Raw genomic sequence first — 20,283 nt, 5'->3', positions numbered from 1 at the left:
GCTGTTGTCAGCTATTATGTGGTATTTTATATTATATTGCTAGGAAAACAAACAACAAATCTTTGAATATTTACCTTTTTTGTTTTTAGGCTATTCAAATATTCCACTAATAACACATTTTACCAGACCCCATTGAACACATCATGATAACATAATTGACCTTTGTCAGGTGCTCATTATTAGTAATTAGTAACCGCATTTCATGAATAATGTCCATGATTTAACATTTGATGAATGACAGAAGAATAATCACACATCTTATTGGGGAGTCATATTGTTGGAGTTGTTCGACTTTTTTTGTGGCCCTAAACGCATCACAGGCAGTGTTTAAGTGCCATGAGTGCAAGCGACATCTGACAGATGACAAAGAGTTGGTTTTGGCCTGTTTTGTACAGCAGAAAATGACAATTTTTCCTTGATCGAAGTTTTTTGCTAATGTTTTTGGTGTGGTTACGGCCAATATTAACGGTTTTGCTCAAAATGATCGATGGAATTTCTGTCCTCCTTAAAGCGTCTCGACAAACGTTACAATAATTGAACAGTGTTGACGAACATTGTTTTATCTGTTAGGGTCGCTTGCTCTCACCTGTCACTCACGCATTGCAAAATCGTACAGAAAAAAATATTATAAGTTTATTTCGTTCAAAGTTCAGATTGCATTTGATTTTTATTATCAGACAGTACGTCTGATAACAGTAGCCATAATGTTCCGCTTTCCATCAAGCGGTGCAGCTTTGTAGCTTACAAAAGTCATACCAAAACATTTCGATGGATTTTTGAGCGCCATGTGTAATGTTATATATTCTCAATGAAACATTAAAGTTTTGGTGTTGCTTGCTAACGGGTACCTGCTAGCGTCATTTATTTAACAGGTGTCAACTTGCAGTCCACACGTGTGGCTTATGTGTGATTTCCATCTACTGGTCACACTCATCATTACACCTTGTACCAAATAAATTGCTTTGAGGTCGGTAAGCACAGCCAGAATTAATTTATACTTTAGGCACACTGGGTAATAAGCCACTCTGATGATTTTTCAGAAAATGAAAGTATGTCTTATAGTCCGAAAAATACGATACTCTAAGTTATATCCCCATGGCATTTTTATTGCATTGTCCTTTGAGATGATATAATTGAATGGTTGCTGGAAAAGGGTCAGTTTTGTGAGATACTGTATTCCTCTTCATGGTGAACTAGAAATAGTAGAATTTTAAACCCATGTTGTGTTATTGTTTATGCCCTTCAGAGACTCTACTACATGGTACTTATGAAAAGAGAAAATAATCATAAACGGGATACATACTTTGATACTCACCCACATATCTGATGTGGAAACCCCGTCGGTTGGTGCCGTGGTCAGAAGACCAGCGGAGCAGGAGCTGGTGTCCAGTGGTGGTAAGACTGAAAGGTGTCTCAATGTCACCACTGAGGGATGCCAAATTCTGGCTGTAGATGTTTGGACCTGGGGATGCAGAGAAAGACAGATAATTGAGTTGCATCATTTAACTGTTTATTCCTGAAATGAACATTTGATCAGTTTTTAACACTGTACATCAGGGGTCTTAAACTTAATGTACCTGGGGGCTGCTTGAGGTAGGGTCTGGGTGAGGCTGGGCTTCACTTCAGAATCACATTTTAACCATTTCAATGCATTTGTTAACTACTAGCAGCAATAGTGACCCTGAGCTATAGTAGACCTGAAGGGGGACTTACAGTATGAGGAATTTAGTCTTTTCTGACTTATATACAGTATATTGCTAGAATGTTGGATATTTGTCTCTAGCAGTTCCAAAGTGTCAAATTTATAAGGTTAATGCATTTTTGTGTGAGATTGCGCGGCGTTTTGGATGCCTCTCTTTGTCGGGTTTTGCAGTCAGACCGTCATGACGTCACTGTGAGGTGAAGCACCTATTTCACCAAAAGTGATTCCCGGGCGCAGCCACCGCTGCTGCCCACTGCTCCCCTCACCTCCCAGGGGGTGAACAAGGGGATGGGTCAAATGCAGAGGACAAATTTCACCACACGTAGTGTGTGAGACAATCATTGGTACTTTAACTTTAACTATTTGGACATTAAAGGCCTACTGAAACCCACTACTACCGACCACGCAGTCTGATAGTTTATACATCAATGATGAAATCTTAACATTGCAACACATGCCAATACGGCCGGGTTAGTTTACTAAATTGCAATTTAAAATTTTGCGCGAAATATCCTGCTGAAACGTCTCGGTATGATGACGCCTGCGCGTGACGTCACGGATTGCAGAGGACATTTTGGGACAGCATGGTGGCCAGCTATAAAGTCGTCTGTTTCCATAGCAAAATTCCACAGTATTCTGGACATCTGTGTTGGTGAATCTTTTGCAATTTGTTCAATGAACAATGGAGACAGCAAAGAAGAAAGCTGTAGGTGGGAAGCGGTGTATTGCGGCAGGTGTTGTGCCAGAAAACGCACCCCCGCCGTAGAATGCACCCCTTGACTGTTGTGACAGATAACACAGCCGGTGTTTCATTGTTTACATTCCCGGAAGATGACAGTCAAGCTTTACCATTGGCCTGTGGAGAACTGGGACAACAGAGACTCTTACCAGGAGGACTTTGAGTTGGATACGCAGACGCGGTACCGTGAGTACGCATGCAGCTGCGGCTTCCAAACATTTGATCGCTTGCCCGTACGTGCGTGCCGCTATGTCTATGTCACGTACGTAACTTTGGGGACTTTGGGGAAATATATGTGCTGTATGAACTTTGGGGAGGTCAACGGCGCTGTGGGATTGAGTGTGTTGTGCAGGTGTTTAAGTTGTATTGGCGGGTTATATGGACGGGAGGGGGGAGGTGTTTGTTATGCGGTATTAATTTGTGGCATATTAAATATAAGCCTGGTTGTGTTGTGGCTAATAGAGTATATATATGTCTTGTGTTTATTTACTGTTTTAGTCATTCCCAGCTGAATACCAGGTCCCACCCGCCTCTCACAGCATCTTCCCTATCTGAATCGCTCCCACTGCCCTCTAGCCCTTCACTCTCACTTTCCTCATCCACAAATCTTTCATCCTCGCTCAAATTAATGGGGAAATCGTCGCTTTCTCGGTCCGAATCGCTCTCGCTGCTGGTGGCCATGATTGTAAACAATGTGCAGATGTGAGGAGCTCCACAACCTGTGACGTCACGCGCATATCGTCTGCTACTTCCGGTACAGGCAAGGCTTTTTTATCAGCGACCAAAAGTTGCGAACTTTATCGTCGATGTTCTCTACTACATCCTTTCAGCAAAAATATGGCAATATCGCGAAATGATCAAGTATGACACATAGAATGGACCTGCTATCCCCGTTTAAATAAGAAAATCGCATTTCAGTAGGCCTTTAAGTAAAGCTCTCAGGCTGTGAGAAAACACAAAAAAGGTAGGATAAAGTATTATTTTCATCTTATTTTAGCATGGGCATAATAACACCAACATACGACGTGCAGTTACCTAAATGCTGTTAAAAGCAACTGTTTTTATGCAGAGTCTAAATCAATAGGCAAGTGTGCAGTTGGACCTGATGGTGTGACCAGGTCAATTTATATGTTGTTCTTGAAGTTTATTTTTGACCGCAAAAAAAAAAAGTGGTGACAACTTCAAAATATTGTGATTAATTATATCATGTATAATTTTCTAATATGATTGGAAGTAGCATGTGTTTATACTTGGTCACAGAAACCTTCAGAGGATTATTCTACTAAGGTCAACAGTACAAACGTCTATCCCAGCTGGTCCAGAGAGGGGGTTTAAGACCCCAAGACATTGAGGAACTTAAGGGACAACAGCATTTGGGTTTTACAGTTTTACAGCTCTGACAGTTGTCTCACAGGAAAGCAGCAGAGATTCTGCCCAATTCTTCTCCGGGATTCCTGCAGGTCCTGTCTGAGGCTCGCTAAAGCAAATAAAGCTATTTGTTCGAAGATTCCTCTTGGCGTCTCCTTGGCTCATCGCCCATCACACGACCATCAAATATACAACACTATAAATTCAAACTGTGTGCATTTTCAAAAGATAAATTATGAAACTTTTGGAGAAGTTGGAGCGTGGTTTCATTTTTTAATCTGGGAACGCCCTCAGAATTTACAATCTTGCAAACAGACCCATAAAAGTGACTATTATTCGAGATTTACGAAAACTTTACACCAAAGCATATCCAACACGTATTATCTGGACCACAAGGAAGTGTTTTAAATGTAGATGAAATCATCATAGGGCCCCTTTAAATCATCATAAATGTAAAATTTAATTTAACAAGTGCATATTCTGAGACAATTCCAGTTTCTTACAGGAATTGCTCTTTGTGTTGCCAAATGTGTCTTTGTTTCACTGTAATTTTTGTGTTTGGACTGTTATTGTATTTAGTGTTCTATATAATGAGATTAAAGATTGCTATAATGTATTTTACCATTAGCCACCCAGAGTGTGCGGTCCGCAATTACACTAAACTATAAAGTAAAGGGCTACAAAATATGGGCCGCAAATGGCCCCCGGGCCACAGGTTTGAGACCACTGCTCCACATGATGTGACATTCAACTGGGACATGTGTTCCAGCAAACGTGGATACTTTGGAGGAAACTTACCATCAAATATTTCCAAAATGTCAAACTCCTTTTCTGTCTGGAATAGTTGGAAGTGCAGCGAAATGTTGTAGCCCTTCTCCACGTTTATCAGCCAGGAGCACATCTGAAGGTTGGGGTAGTTTTCAGGAAAGCCTGGACTCAGGATCACCCCCGTTGAGTCAAAACGCACATCGTGAGCAGGGCATTGGACTAGGAGGAGAGAAAACAATGTATATTGTGAAAAAAAATATGTTTCAGTCTATGAAATGTGACAGTTATCTCTGCAAGTGTAGGCACAACTTTTCTGTGCATGACTTGGCTGAAATAATCACAATCTAGTTTTTGACTTTTTTTCTGATGGAGACAGAAATGTAGCCTTCGGGGCATCAAATGAAGGAACATGACTTATATAAAAGGTTAATGCGAACAACTGTTCCAGATAAAAAGGTCACTGAAAACAATTTCACTTATATCAAAATGTAAGGGGAAACTTGAAGAAATGTGACATAATTCTGAATGTCTTCTGCTGGCCAGCTGAACTGGAACAGCCCTTGGCTCAAAAATAACGTGTTCACTCCAAAACAGCAGTCAGTAGTTTTCTAAATAAAACACGTCTCTTGAAACCAAGTTCACTGTGGATGTTGAGGTTGTAAATATGTCCTTTTATATACTGGTAAGAAATATCAAAATATTGAAGTGGCACTTAGTTAGTCATTATGTAAACAAGAGTGAGCCTCTTTATTACAAAACAAAGACGATTAATACCGATATCACAATACCTAATTATATTGGATTAATGTGTTACCATATTGTAATTATCATTTGGATTTTTAAAGTTTCACACTTTAACATCAGGGCCGTCTTAACCTGGAGGGGGGGGGGGGGGGGGGGGGGTGAAAACACAGTTTAAAAACAATCGTAATTTTATCAACAGAACAGCAATAAAGCAAAAATATCACCCATTTTGAAAAATGATTTAGTTCATGAGTACGATCCGGGAAACTGTCTGTGTTTAGCTCAATGCGATGTGGGTTTGAGCAACAGGTAAAACAACGCAGCCGAGAGAGAGAGAGAGAGAGAGAGAGTGCACAATCGCTCGACGAAGCTGAGCTGTTTGTGATTGACAGCGATGAACAGCAATTATTGCATTCTGCCGTCAAAATTGGGGGCCCCTGATAGGGTTGGGCCCACGAGATTCAGCCCAGGAAAGTCCGTGCATTAGGGTGGCCTTGTTCAACATGTCCGAAAAGGAGTAAGAAGAAGCATATCTTATTTAATCCTACCCCTGTTCTGTTTTACAACAATTACAAACAGATTTGTTCACTTCCTGTGTTCAATCTATAACCATAATACCAATAAACAGATACAAAATAGATAATAAAGTTTACATTGATAAATAGTTATTGATGATAATTGATGATTGATGGCTCTGCAATAAATGATAGAATGTCTCATTCATCAATAAGGTTAAATACATTTATTTTCCTTGTACTTTGTAAACACATTGGGCCTGATCTTCTAAATGTTTGCGTGCATTAAAACACGTGCCAACTTGATAGCGTACGCAGAGCTGATCTACTAAACTCTTCTGCACAGGATTGCATTTCTTAAGAGAGCAAAATAGGGAGTGCAATCCATTGTCCTCATGAATATGCATAAATATATGCTGATTATCAGAATATACATATATATATATATATATATGTATATATATATATATATAATTTTTGGTGATTTAACCCCCAATTCCAACCCTTAATGCTGAGTGCCAAGCAGGGAGGTAATGGGTCCCATTTTTATAATCTTTGGTACGACTCGGCCGGGGTTTGAACTCACAACGTACCGATCTCAGGGCGGACACTCTAACCACTAGGCCACTGAGTAGGTATATTAGATTATACATTCAATGATAGCGATTGTTCGTAACTGCCAAATTGCTTTCATTCGCTAACATGCAAAAAAGATGCACATGTTGAGTTATCTAAGGCATACTTTAGGTCAGGGGTGTCAAACTCAAATACAGAGTGGGCCAAAATTTAAAACTGAACAAAGCCGCGGGCCAAAGTTGGACAAATTAACCTTTTAATAGGGACCCAAACAAGTTTTGCATTAAATATTGAACAAGCAAGGCGTATATAACTTTATAATGTCATGCAAAATCGAGTTTCAAATAAAAATAATAATAATAATTAAAAAATATCAATGGCATATGAAATACAATTTAAATAAAAATAGAATGCCTCTTTTCTATTTGCAGCCTTCTGAGGTAAATATCAACATTAACTTTTTCCACAGGCTAATACATTTGAAAATAAAATAACAATGAATAAAACAACCATTCAGGAATTTAAACAGCTCAGTTTGCAACACACTGATCTAATTTCATGTGCCTAAGCCAGATACCTGGCATCTTTTCTTGGATGCTAGTTCATTAATGTCGGGGCTCAGTCTTTGAGCTGAGGCAACCTTCATTATCGAACGAAGGTGTTCATCAGTCATTATATCTCGTCCACCCGGACCACAGTCTTGGGGGCGTGCCTTAAATGCACTGCCTTTAACGTACTCTACGAGCTATCGTCACGTCCGCTTTTCACCCATTCAGACATCGTTCAGACCCAGTCACAAGATATGTGCGGCTTCTGGATGCACACACGAGTGAATGCAACGCATACTTCATCGACAGCAATACAGGTTACACTGAGGGTGCCTGTATAAAAAACTTTAACACTGTTAGAAATATACACCACACTGTGAATCCACACCAAACAAGAATGACAAACACATTTCGGGAGAACATCCGCACCGTAACACAACATAAACATAACAGAACAAATACCCAGAACCCTTTGCAGCACTAACTCTTCCGGGACGCTACAAGGTGTGTGTGTGTGTGTGTGTGTGTGTGTGTGTGTGGGGGGGGGTGGTGGTGTATATTGTAGCGTCCCGGAAGAGTTGTGCTGCAAAGGATACCGCAGCACCGTCGCAATATATAATCGGCGGGCCAGCTTTAGTGTTAATTTGATATCGCCTCAAGGACCAAGTGAAGTACACGGCGGGCCAAATTTGGCCCGCGGGCCAGAGTTTGACACCCATGCTTTAGGTCATTACGTGCTGAAAGCTGGAAGAGTGCGGGATATAGTGCTTACAACACTTTGGAAAATTAAGGTCATTACGTGCACAAAGCCAGAGAGGTTGCAAATAGTTCCTTTAATTTATTCCATAATTCAAAGACACATACTGGTATGCTACAGCAGAGGTGTCAAACTCATTTTCATTGAGGGCCAAGTCGCAGTTATATGGCTGCCCCTGAGAGGGCCAAAATGTAACAGTGAATATATGAATATAAATGTATAATCGCCTCGTGATATTATTACAAAAATGCCTATGCATTTTTTTTTGTTTTTTATAACAAATTGACGGATGAAGTCATAAGTCAAGTAGACAAGCAGATATGTAGGGATTTTTGATAACAACAAAAAGGCTTAGAATATCTTGTTACATGATCAGATAACATTCAGGTTTAAAAGATATGCAAATGCATCCAGTACAGATGTCAAAAATTGAAAGAACAAATCATTTGGAAAAAAAAGATAAAGAGCTGTATTGATGCACTATATTTCTAGACCACATTAAATGATGTGGCGGGTCAAATCTGGCCCCCTAGCCTTGAGTTAAACATTTTTGTGCTAAAGGTTGTTCATGCATACACAAGTTCTGAGTTGAATTTTACCCACAAGGTTATATTTATTCTCTTTTTTAATAATAATTGTTGTACATTATTTGGTCGCAAGTTATATTTTGCTTTGTGCATCATTTTAGAAGTTTGAAAATGTACCAAATCATTGAATTTCGTTTTTGATTCACAATATGAAGGGTTTGTATGTTCTCTGTAACCAACATTATTCATTCTTCTGACATCTTTTGTAACACGGTTAGTGAATGAAGCTTTATTTTGTAGTTATTTTTCCATATTTTTAGACAATAGTTCAGATATGATAACAGTAAAGTTGGCACGTTGTGTAAATCATAAATAAAAACAAAATACAAAGATTTGCAAATCCTTTTCAATCTATACTCAATTGAATAGACTGGAAAGACAAGATACGTAATGTTCGAACTGGTAAACTTTGTAATTTTTTGCAAATACTAGCTCATTTGGAATTTGATGCCTGCTACATGTTTCAAAAAAGCTGGCACAAGTGGCAAAAAAGACTGAGAAAGTTGAGAAATGCTCATCAAACACTTATTTTGGAACATCCTACAGGTGAACAGGCTAATTGGGAACCATGGGTGCCATGATTGGGTATAAAAGCAACTTCCATGAAATGCTCAGTCATTCACAAACAAAGATGGGGCGAGGGTCACCACTTTGTGAACAAATGCGTGAGCAAATTGTCGAACAGTTTAAGAACAACATTTCTCAACTAGCTATTGAAAGGAATTTAGGGATTTCACCATCTACGGTCCATAATATCATCAAAAAGTTCAGAGAATCTGGAGAAATCACTGCACATAAGGAGCAAGGCTGAAAACCAACATTAAATGCCTGTGGCCTTCTATCCTTCAGGCGGTACTGCATCAAAAACCGACATTAATGTGTATAAGATATCATCACATGGGCTGAGGAACACTTCAGAAAACCACTGTCAGTAACTACAGTTCATCGCTACATCTGTAAGTGCAAGTTAAAACTCTACTATGCAAAGCGAAATACATTTATCAACAACACCCGGAAACGCAGCCAGCTTTGCTGGATCCGAGCTCATCTAAAATAGATTGATGCAAAGTGGAAAAGTGTTCTGTAGTCTGACGAGTCCACATTTTAAATTGTTTTTGGAAACTGTGGACGTTGTGTCCTCAAGACCAAAGAGTAAAAGAACCATTCGGACTGTTATAGGCGCAAAGCTTAAAAGCCAGCATCTGTGATGGTATGGGGGTGTATTAGTGCCCAAGACATGGGTAACTTACACATCTGTGAAGGTACCATTACTGCTGAAAGGTACATACAGGTTTTGGAGCAACATTTGTTGCCATCCAAGCAACGTCTTTTTCATGGACGCCCCTGCTTAATTCAGCAAGACAATACCAAGCAACATTCTGCACGTGTTACAACAGCGTGGCTTCATAGTAAAAGAGTGCGGGTACTAGACTGGCCTGCCTGTAATCCAGACCTGTCTCCCATTGAAAATGTGTGGCACTATATGAAGCGTAAAATACGACCCCGGACTGTTGAACAACTTAAGCTGTACATTAAGCAAGAATGGGAAATAATTCCACCTGTAAAGAATAAAAAATTGGTCTCCTCAGTTCCCAGTGTTATTAAAAGGAAAAGGAATGTAACACAGTGGTAAAAATGCCCCTGTGCCAACTTTTTTGCAATGTTTTGCTGCCATTAAATTCTAAGTTAATGATTATTTGCAAAAAAAAAATTATGTTTCCCAGTTCGAACATGCAATATCTTGTATTTGCAGTATAATCAATTACATATAAGTTGAAAATGATTTGCAAATCATTGCATTCTGTTTTTATTTACTATTTACACAACGTGCCAACTTCACTAGTTTTGGATTTTGTATATGTATGGATGGATGTAGGTATGTATATGTGTATGTATGTATGTATGTGTGTGAATGTGCATATATATATACTGCATACACTTGCACCCTGTAGATAAAATGTTACAATGGTGACTCCCATTTGCGGTATCTTACAAGCGTTTTTGATCATCTAAAAAACATCCTAAAACAAAACAAAAAAATTGGTTTTTTTTCTATCGCAAACGATAAAAAAAAAAAGAGCAGTTCTTCTGTAATGCTTCATATTCATATATTAATATTTGTGAGGACGTATATTAATTTATCTAGGTGATCATATTGCCACATGTTTCTGTCTCAATGTGTTCCTGTGACTCCAGCACCAGCTTGGCCAGTCGGGCAGACAGTTGCAACTCAATGGCACCGGAGGAATGGCCCACCTTTGAGTCACGCACGGACGTTGTAATATAAAATGAGTAATCAAACAAGAGTCAAAGTATTTTGTATCTTTTTTAATAGCGCTGGCATGTTTGAATGTAAAAGATTGCAAACCAAATATTACAACATTTTAACATTAAACTCTAATCTGGCTGTGAGCAGGCTACTGTATAAAGACATTGTGTTATCAGTTACACAAATTATATTTATCTTGGAAGTATTCTGAATCATCCATCTCTTGTAATGTTTTAATATGTATTGTTGCAGCGACTACCTTTTCAATCGGGGTGAGCACTAATTAATCTCTGTTCCCCCTAATTGTCTGTTTTTTCCATTTACATCTATCTTAAACTTCACTTTCTTCCTGATGACCAACCATTTATTTTTTAAATCAGCCTGTGTGCGATTATAACCAGAGTACACGTCTCTCAAGCTCACTACTCTGTCTTTCGCTGGAATCACCAAAAAAAAAAGCCACTCCTACGAAATAGTGATTGGGCAGAGCGTGCAGATCTCAGACACTTGGCTACTTTCATTATGATTTGCGTATTCATAAGGGGGTGTGGCCTGTGTTGGGTATGGCCGTGCCAAGCAAATTCTTGCGATCAATTTCAAGTATATGCACACAATTAAATACATTAAAAAAAATCATTGCATACCTTGTTTTCTGGATTTGAAAGTATGTCTATATTTAGTAGGATAACCACACAACTCTTAAAACATGAGGCCCCTGGACCCGTGATACTGCTATTTACTGAAAAAGCAAACTAGTGCGGTAATGGCTGGCGAGTTAGTTTAAATGCTAACATGAAAACAAGATGCATTAATGTCATTCCTCATTAAAAAAACAAAAACCAGTACATTATGAAGACTTTTGAGAGGCTAGTACTCGGTCTGCTCAAACCACAGGTAGAGCAGGTTCTTGACCCCTTACAGTTTGTCTACCAGGATGACACGGTAGTGAACGACACGGTCCTTTACATGCTCCATCTGTCCATGTCCTTCCTGGAGGGAACTGAAGGCAATGTGAGGCTGATGTTCTTTGACCTCACCCAAGCGTTTAACACCATCCAGCCTCTCTTACTAAGGGAGAAACTGGTGAGAATCGGAGTCGATGCTATTTTTGCCAACTGGATTTATGACTACTTAACGGGACGGTCACAGTATGTCAGGCTAGGGAGGAGTGTTTTAGACATTGTGGTAAGCAATACGGGGGCACCACAGGGTGCCTAACTGGCCTCCTTCCTCTTCACAATTTATACCGCAGACTTTACACACAACTCTGCTACATGCTACATCAGAGCCGGCCCAAGGCATAAGCGTACTAAGCGCTTGCTTAGGGCCCCGCGGCCACCAGGGGGCCCCCAAAAGCAATTAACAAAAAATTCTTATTTTTTATTTTGTGCATGTAAGAGTCTGACTGATGATTTCTAAATGATCAAAGATATATTATTGTACAAAAACACAATTTTAGGTCAACAGAGTGCTGCTGCTGATCTAGGCTTAGTGATTCTTCCTGCCTCTCTTTAAATGTAAAGCTGCCTCTGCTGCACCTGTGACGTTTGCCGCCTGCTATGGCGTCACATTAGTGCCAAAAATCCGAGCGCATAAAAACTGTTATCGCGCGCTGATTCTCCACTTAGTGCGCGCGCGCGTGGTGCCTTTTTGCGCGCGTGCTGTCTAGGTCTGTGCGCTGGCATGTTTCGTTTTGGCACTTTGGGGGTGGGTATGCTTAGCCGGCCCCTTCTTTCTGATTGGCCAGGCGAAAAATGCTCAGAGATAATCAGAAGTATAGCAGGGCGGGTCATCGTCAATATGTATCAAGCTTGTTATAGGCGCAAAGTTTTCACTTCTTCTTGAACATTTGTTTTCTAATTTATGGAATTTCTTTTGATTCAGCCATACAATTAATGAAATAATCTTTGAATTTTGTTTTTAAAATGTTAAAAATAGCCTTTTAATAATGTATTCTGAAACAGTTTAAAATAATCAGAGAACTGACTAACACTGACCCTACACAACTATGTTGCACAATGAAGTCATTTTTTTTTTTTATAGCGAAAGAGGTGATTTCAACAGGTGCAGCATCCTATGTCATATCTACATGTAATAAGATTTGTAACAAGGCAAACCGTTTGTAAATTGGTCGAAAATCGAGCAAGTTATGGTAATTTAATTGGTACATGTACTAATTAAATTACCATAACTTGCTTTGACATCAATGTAATGATTGAGGCTAGCTGTCCGAGGTAAGATGGCTACAACGTTGCTACGCTGGAGAATGATTGGTCTTATGAAAAATGCTAAGAGCCAATCAGAAAGGACGGGCCGTCTAAGCATACCTGCCCCCAAAGTGCCAAAAAAAAACATGACAGCGCGAGGAGAGATGCCAGGAGTACACAGAGAGCGCACAGACCGAGACGGCGCGCGCACAGAAAGGCACCGCGCGCGCAAAAAGACACCACGCGCGCGCAAAAGGGTGTCGCGCGCGCACGAAGTGGAGAATCAGCGCGCGATAACAGTTTTTATGCGCTCGGATTTTTGGCACTAATGTGACGCCATATCTTTCCTCTCAGATTCAGACAGGACTGAGCAGGTGATCAGAGGACCACTGTCTATTAAGGAGAACTTTTCATTCCCCAAACGGCATGATGGCCGAAGTTTTCATTATCATTATACCTACAGACAGCTAGTCAATGGGGACAAAGTCAAGCGTAGCTGGCTGACTTATTCAAGAAGTAAAGATGCAGTCTATTGCTTTTGCTGCAAATTATTTTCCAAAAAGTCCTTAAAACTGGCAGCCGAGGGACAGCGGGATTGGGTCAACATAGGTGCACTGCTGAAACAGCATGAAAACAGTGAAGATCATTGTAGCAACATGGTGAAATGGAAGGAATTTGCCTTGCGTCTTTCAAAGGGGAAAACTATTGATGAATTTAACTTCAGTAGACTGCGCTCTCTTTGTACAAAGTAAACATTAAATATGAACAATTAACTAAAAATGTAAACTAGTAAATAAAGACTAATAAGTACAAGACTGATGAGACAAGATGACTCTTTTACTGTAAATACAAAGCTTTATCACTTGGACTGTTCAACCCCAGGCCACTCTTGTAGCTGAATGTTTTCTACATTTTAAGATTAGGAACCATATGTGGCACTCTGGACATCATTCGTTCATTCATTGGTATTATTTATGTTCTTAACTGGGCCACCCCCATATCTTTATAAATGACATGTCACTTGTAAAGACATGCCAGGCTGACAATAGGATAATGTAAACAACACTGCCAGAGCCGCAATGAGTTTATAGTAGGTGTGTGAATGATCAACAATCAATATTGGCAGAAATAGAGGGCCCCAAAATCAAATTTTGCTTAGGGCCCCATGGAGGCTTGGGCCGGCACTGTGCTACATACACAAGTACTCTGATGATACCGCTGTTGTGGCATGTGTGAGGGGAGGGTATGAAACCGAGCACAGGGACCTGGTGGCTCCTTTCTCAGACCGAAGCATTAAAAATGGTCTAATCCTTAACACGTACAAAACCAAAGAGATGATCATTGAGTTCTTCCCATCAGCCAGTCCAAATAAATAGACAGGTCATTGAAGTGATCCAGTTGTACAAGTACCTGGGAGTCCACCTGGACCACAAACTGGACTGGTCAACACAGGCAAATGCTGTGTACAAGACAGGTCAGAGCAGACTCTTCTTCTTGAGGTCTTTTGATGTGAGCAGCAGTCTGATGTTACACATATTTTATCAGTTTGGTGTAGCAAATGCCATGTTCTATGGAGTTGTGTATGGGGTGGTAGCATTACCTCGAGGGACAGTAACCGGTTGGACTGGCTGATCATAAAATGTTTCTCTGTGATGGGGAAAATGTAGATTCTGTGGGAGCTGTGCTTGAGAGAAGGATGAGGGCATCCTAAGTAACCCCAGACATCCTTTGCATGACACTGTGGCCGCTCAGAGGAGTAACTGTAGCAAGAGACTCCTCTCATTTCACTGCAGAAATATTTTGTTCCTTCGGCCATAAGACTGTACAACAGATTTGTCTGAACTATATATGTGCATTTTGTTACTGTTGTCGGTATCTTTGAGAAGTAGGTATTTATTATTGTTGTTGGTATAAGTCACAAGTGTCAAACTCAAGGCCGGGGGCCAAATCTGGCCCGCCAAATGAATTTGTGTGGCCCCCGAAAGCGTGGAAATAATGTGTAAATAAAGTATCTTATCTTTTCTTAATACATGTATTACAAAAATGAATGTACTTTGTGCAATTACATATATTTACATTTTAATCATCTCAAATAATAAAACAAAATATTATATTATCATGCATTTCAAAACAATGTTATTGTTCAAATAAAGATAAATACTTAAATATCTGCTTGACTTATGATTTCAAAGCAAGTTCTCCAACAAACTGTTCATGTAAAAAATTGACAGTAACATTTTTTTTAGTAAAATCCGCTTTCAATATAGAGTAATAATACACTATAAAACACAACTGTAGATTCTACAGTATAAAAAACTTGCATGAAATTGTACGTAAAAAAACAGTGGTACCGTTTTTCCATTCCATTTAATTTAGTTACATGCATTTTTGTATTTTATATGCTATAAAAAAAAAAAATAATAATAAAAAAAATTATATATATATATATATATATATATGCAAATTTACGGTAAAATTGTGGCGACTGAGCTGCCAGTTTTATACAGAACAATCTAAAGGTTTTGTCATGTACAGCGTACATAAAAAAGTCATAATTATGAAATGCATGGACAATTATACACATGTTTTATATATACACATTTATATTCATACTGTATATTATTCACTGTTAAATGCGGCTCTCTGACGGCAACCATAACTACGATGTGGCCCTAAATGAAAATGAGTTTGACACGCCTGGTATACGTGGATATGTTTTAATGCTACTGGACACCTGAATTTCCCCTATGGAGGATCAATAAGTATTTATTTATCTATCTATCTCTCGAAACTCATTTAAACACATTTCTGTCTGAGCAACTAAGCTATTAGTGTGCTTTCTTAAGAGAACAGAGTGATTGTTGTGTACTCAGAGGAATAGGAGACAGGTGTGTTTTAACGGTGGAGTGAATTGTGAAGTGAATTATATTTATATAGCGCTTTTCTCTAGTGACTCAAAGCGCTTTACATAGTGAAAACCCAATATCTAAGTTACATTTAAACCAGTGTGGGTGGCACTGGGAGCAGGTGGGTAAAGTGTCTTGCCCAAGGACACAACGGAAGTGACTAGGATGGTGGAAGCGGGGATCGAACCTGCAACACTCAGGTTGATGGCACGGCCACTCTACCAACCGAGCTATACCGCCCCAACGGTGTGTTCAAGAGCCGCTGAACAGTGGAGGACGCCACAACGCCAGCCAGATATGATACATAATGGTAATAGATTTTACTTGCCGTGCACTTTTAATTTAAGTAAATCTTAAAGCGCGACAGTACAAACCAATATAAAAGCGTATCCATTAAAACAGATAAAACTCTAAGACTAAAACTCTATCAGTGAAGCATGAGAAATACAAAACATCCAAAATAGTGGGTTTGTCAAAAGATACCCCGTGTGTATTAGTACATTTTGAGCGAATTCAACAATGCCGCGATAATAATGATAACCGTGATATTGAATTTTCATATTGTTAAACCCCTAATTTAACAGTGCACATTTACAAAAAATAAACTATGATATTTTTGGAGAGGATGGGACATGGTTTATTTTGCACGTTCTGGAGGGAACGCCTTCGGAATCCAACATCTTTCCGACAGACTCAAAAAATTTACACCAAAAGCATATCCATTGCTTATTATCTAGACCACAAAGAAATGTGCTCAATGTAGATTAAAATAATCATAGGCACCCTTTCACTAATTTGAAATTAGGTTTTAGGGGATTCGTTAAGATTTTTTTTTTTTCCTGTGACATTCAAACTTCCCTGTAAAAATAAAAGCAACTGTTAATGTTTCAGTACCCAGGTAGGAAATTATACAAACAATATATATTGTCTATTCTCAAGGTCAGAAAACATATTTGAGAGCACAAGCTTGAAAACAGAGGACATTTTTCCTGACTTCAAAGTTCCTTGTAGACATTTTACACTGTGCAAATGAATGCCACTTTATTAATGAGTAGTGCCATGTAACTCAAAAACATTACACTTAATTAGCTTGCATCTACTAAATATTAAATATTCAAGAAAGGGAGCGGGGGCCACAACATTCCCGCTTGTATGCTTGGTTGTTGTCCCTTCGGGTGCCCCTATTTAATAGTTTATTACTGCACTCAACACAGGAAACGAAACAAAATTCTGATATCAACTGCAACACTGTGTTGTTGTGTAAAAGTTACTCTAAAATAACGTTTAATCAGTGTAGTAACATAAAGTCTACAAAGTTTTAATGGTTGGTGCTTGATATTATGACAGACACATTAAGAACGGTAGGAATCACCTTTCAATAATTAACACAGTGCCTCAGGAAATACCTGCAAAACCAAGGACAAAGTAGTCCAGCCATAGACTGACGTTACCTTTAGGCATAAAATGGCGATTACCAGTAGTCCTGGCAGAAAACAAACACAGAACACCGGAGATTTTTTTTCCTGCCTTATCAGCAGGCTGCTGACAGGAAATGGCCCCTTTACAACCTGACTTCAGCAGCCTCGTGGAAGTGAATAACAGGTCAACTCATATTAAGTTCAACCTTACATGTCCCAACGAGAGCAATTAGTTTTGTGTAAGAGGTGGCACGGGGACAGAACACGCCCAATAAAAGAAAAAGTAATGAATTCTTGATGACAGTAATGAGGTGATCCATGAAAATGTCAGGGAAACAACTCTAAAATAGCCTTGTACTCATTCAATATAAAAGCTCTAGGCACGTTAGATCACACAATATTCTGTCTGTGTACTTTCTTATATTCAGTTTTTGGTAGCATTATTGTCAGACTCAAAAATACAATTTATCATCATAACCTACTGCATATTGTCTCTTTACCTGTTTATTTTGCATGACCCTGGATTAGTGTGTACTTCTGTTCACCGAAAACGGAAATGCTGATTATCGGTCCTGCCAGACACTGACACCTATTTAATAATACCACCTTAACATTTGACAACCAAACAATTATACAAATCGACTCGGTAAATAATCTTGGTATTATCTTTGACCCAACTCTCTCGTTTGAGTCACACATTAAGAGTGTTATTAAAACAGCCTTCTTTCATCTCCGTAATGTGTTCCATTTTGTACACCAGCAACACTGAGAGCATCATTCATGTGTTCGTTACGTCTCGTCTCGATTACTGTAACGTATTATTTTCGGGCCTCTTTATGTCTAGCATTAAAAGATTACATTTGGTACAAAATGCGGCTTTTAGACTTTTGACAAGAACAAGAAAGTTTGATCATATTACGCCTATACTGGCTCACCCGCACTGGCTTCCTGTGCACTTAAGATGTGACTTTAAGGTTTTACTACTTACGTATAAAATACTACACGGTCTAGCTCCAGCCTATCTTGCTGGGTGTATTGTACCATATGTCCCGGCAAGAAATCTGCGTTCAAAGAACTCTGGCTTATTAGTGATTCCCAGAGCCCAAAAAAAGTATGCGGGCTATAGAGCGTTTTCGATTCGAGCTCCAGTCCAGTACTCTGTTATCCCCTCCCGGTAACAGTTAGAGATGCTACCTCAGTGGAAGCATTTAAGTCCCATCTTAAAACTCATTTGTATACTCTGCCCCCCTCTTCTGCGTGGAGAGTTTATCAGGTGACCACAGATGATGCACTAGCTGTTCAAAGTCGGGACCCGGGGTGGACCACTCATCTGTGCATCAGTTGGGGACGTCTCTACGCTGCTGACTTGTCTTCACTCAAGATGATCCCCTGCTGGCCCCACTATAAACTGGACTTTCACACTATTAACTAGATCCACTCGACATCCATTGCACCGGTTGCCCAGGGTGGGTCCTGCACATCTGTGGTCCCCTCCAAGGTTTCTCATTGTATCCCATTGGGTTGAGTTTTTTCTTGCCCTGATGTGGGATCTGAGCCGAGGATGTCGTTGTGGTTTGTGCAGCACTTTGAGACATTTGTGATTAAGGGCTATATAAATAAACATGGTTGATTAATGGAACATACCGATTGTATTAACTTCAATAGCTAGTTTACTCTAAAACAGATCAGCAACACATTTTTACTGTATGCCAATCTACTCACCAAATTAATATTGTTTTGTGTAATTTTGATTGACAACTTGGATCTCAATAGATAAAGCAACTTGACTTCCCAACACTGCTGGTCAACGACTGCACAGACATGGAGGGATCAAACGCTGCTATATGATTGATTGCCTTAGCAGTACAAATAACTGAAAAGTAAAGCTGTGCTCGACCTGTAAAGTCCAACAGGCTTTTCATCTCTAAAACTGACAGGTTAATTTAGAAACGGAAATCTAAATTTCCTCCCTCATCCTTGAACATATTTGGTCGTCTCACCACTTGCAAAGGAAAGCTGACAAGAACACGTTGGGGGGTAGCGCAAAATCTACGTCGGATTCAAACCTATTATTGAACATAGAATGAAAAATAAAAAGCATGCCCATCTTAGTCCATTTAAGGAACCACAGCGTCCAGTTGACAGAAATTTCAATAACGCATTTTCTTAATGTATTTTTACTCCTGAAATGACTCTGGCAGTCATTTACCATAATATCAATTAGTTGTTGTATAATCGATAAGCAATTGTACTTGTAATGCCCCTTTTCCATCGCCAGACTTGATATGCCGCCCCCTCTTTGTGTGACGTCAACTGCAGAATCCTATTTTCCCACATAGACAGCGTGTATGAACACTTGTAAAACAATTTTTTTGATCACTTAACTGCATATTTTTGTCGCCCTAGTCCATGATTACTTCAAAACTGATACAGATAACATTATTAGAAAGAAAAATCAATAAAAAAATAGCCATTTCTGGACTTCCTTGCTTTTCCATCTCCTAGTCCAGGGGTCAGCAACCCGCGGCTCTTTAGCGCCGCCCTAGTGGCTCTCTGGAGCTTTTTAAAAAATGTATGAAAAATGGAAAAAGATGAGGGGGAAAAAAATCTATTTTTTGTTTTAATATGGTTTATGTAGGAGGACAAACATGACACAAGCCTCCCTAACTGTTACAAAGCACACTGTTTATATTAAACATGCTTCACTGATTCGAGTATTTGGCGAGCGCCGTTTTGTCCTACTAATTTTGGAGGTCCTTGAACTCACCGTAGTTTGTTTACATGTATAACTTTCTCCGACTTTCTAGGACGTGTTTTATGCCACTTCTTTTTCTGTCTCATTTTGTCCACCAAACTTTTGACGTTGTGCATGAAAGGTGAGTTTTGTTGATGTTATTGACTTGTGTGGAGTGCTAATCAGACATATTTGGTCACTGCATGACTGCAAGCTAATCGATGCTAACATGCTATTTAGGCTAGCTATATGTATATATTGCATCATTATGCCTCATTTGTAGCTATATTTGAGGTCATTTAGTTTCCTTTAAGTCCTCTTAATTCAATTTATATCTCATGACACACTATCTGTATGTAATATGGCTTTTAATTTTTTGCGGCTCCAGACAGATTTGTTTTTGTATTTTTGGTCCAATATGGCTCTTTCAACATTTTGGGTTGCC

At 39.3% G+C, this 20,283-nt stretch overlaps 1 protein-coding gene across 2 annotated transcripts in view; it reads right to left on the bottom strand.

Moving 5' to 3' along the window:
- Positions 1 to 20,283, bottom strand: part of LOC133597770 (CUB and sushi domain-containing protein 3-like) — a 589,433-nt gene that overhangs the window by 166,200 nt on the left and 402,950 nt on the right. Inside the window, exons 47-48 of one of the 2 annotated variants that reach the window (XM_061950753.2) lie at positions 4,608 to 4,796; positions 1,304 to 1,462 (exon numbers count right to left, since the gene is read on the bottom strand). In XM_061950753.2, coding sequence (XP_061806737.1) covers positions 1,304 to 1,462; positions 4,608 to 4,796 — 348 coding nt within the window. The remainder of the gene's footprint in view (positions 1 to 1,303; positions 1,463 to 4,607; positions 4,797 to 20,283) is intronic. The other variant, XM_061950761.2, reaches the window with a different exon arrangement.

The sequence above is a fragment of the Nerophis lumbriciformis genome, linkage group LG04 (assembly GCF_033978685.3).
Source record: "Nerophis lumbriciformis linkage group LG04, RoL_Nlum_v2.1, whole genome shotgun sequence".
Classification (NCBI taxonomy): domain Eukaryota; kingdom Metazoa; phylum Chordata; class Actinopteri; order Syngnathiformes; family Syngnathidae; genus Nerophis; species Nerophis lumbriciformis.
Note: the sequence above shows the minus strand (reverse complement) of the source record. Positions and strands in the feature narration are given on the sequence as shown.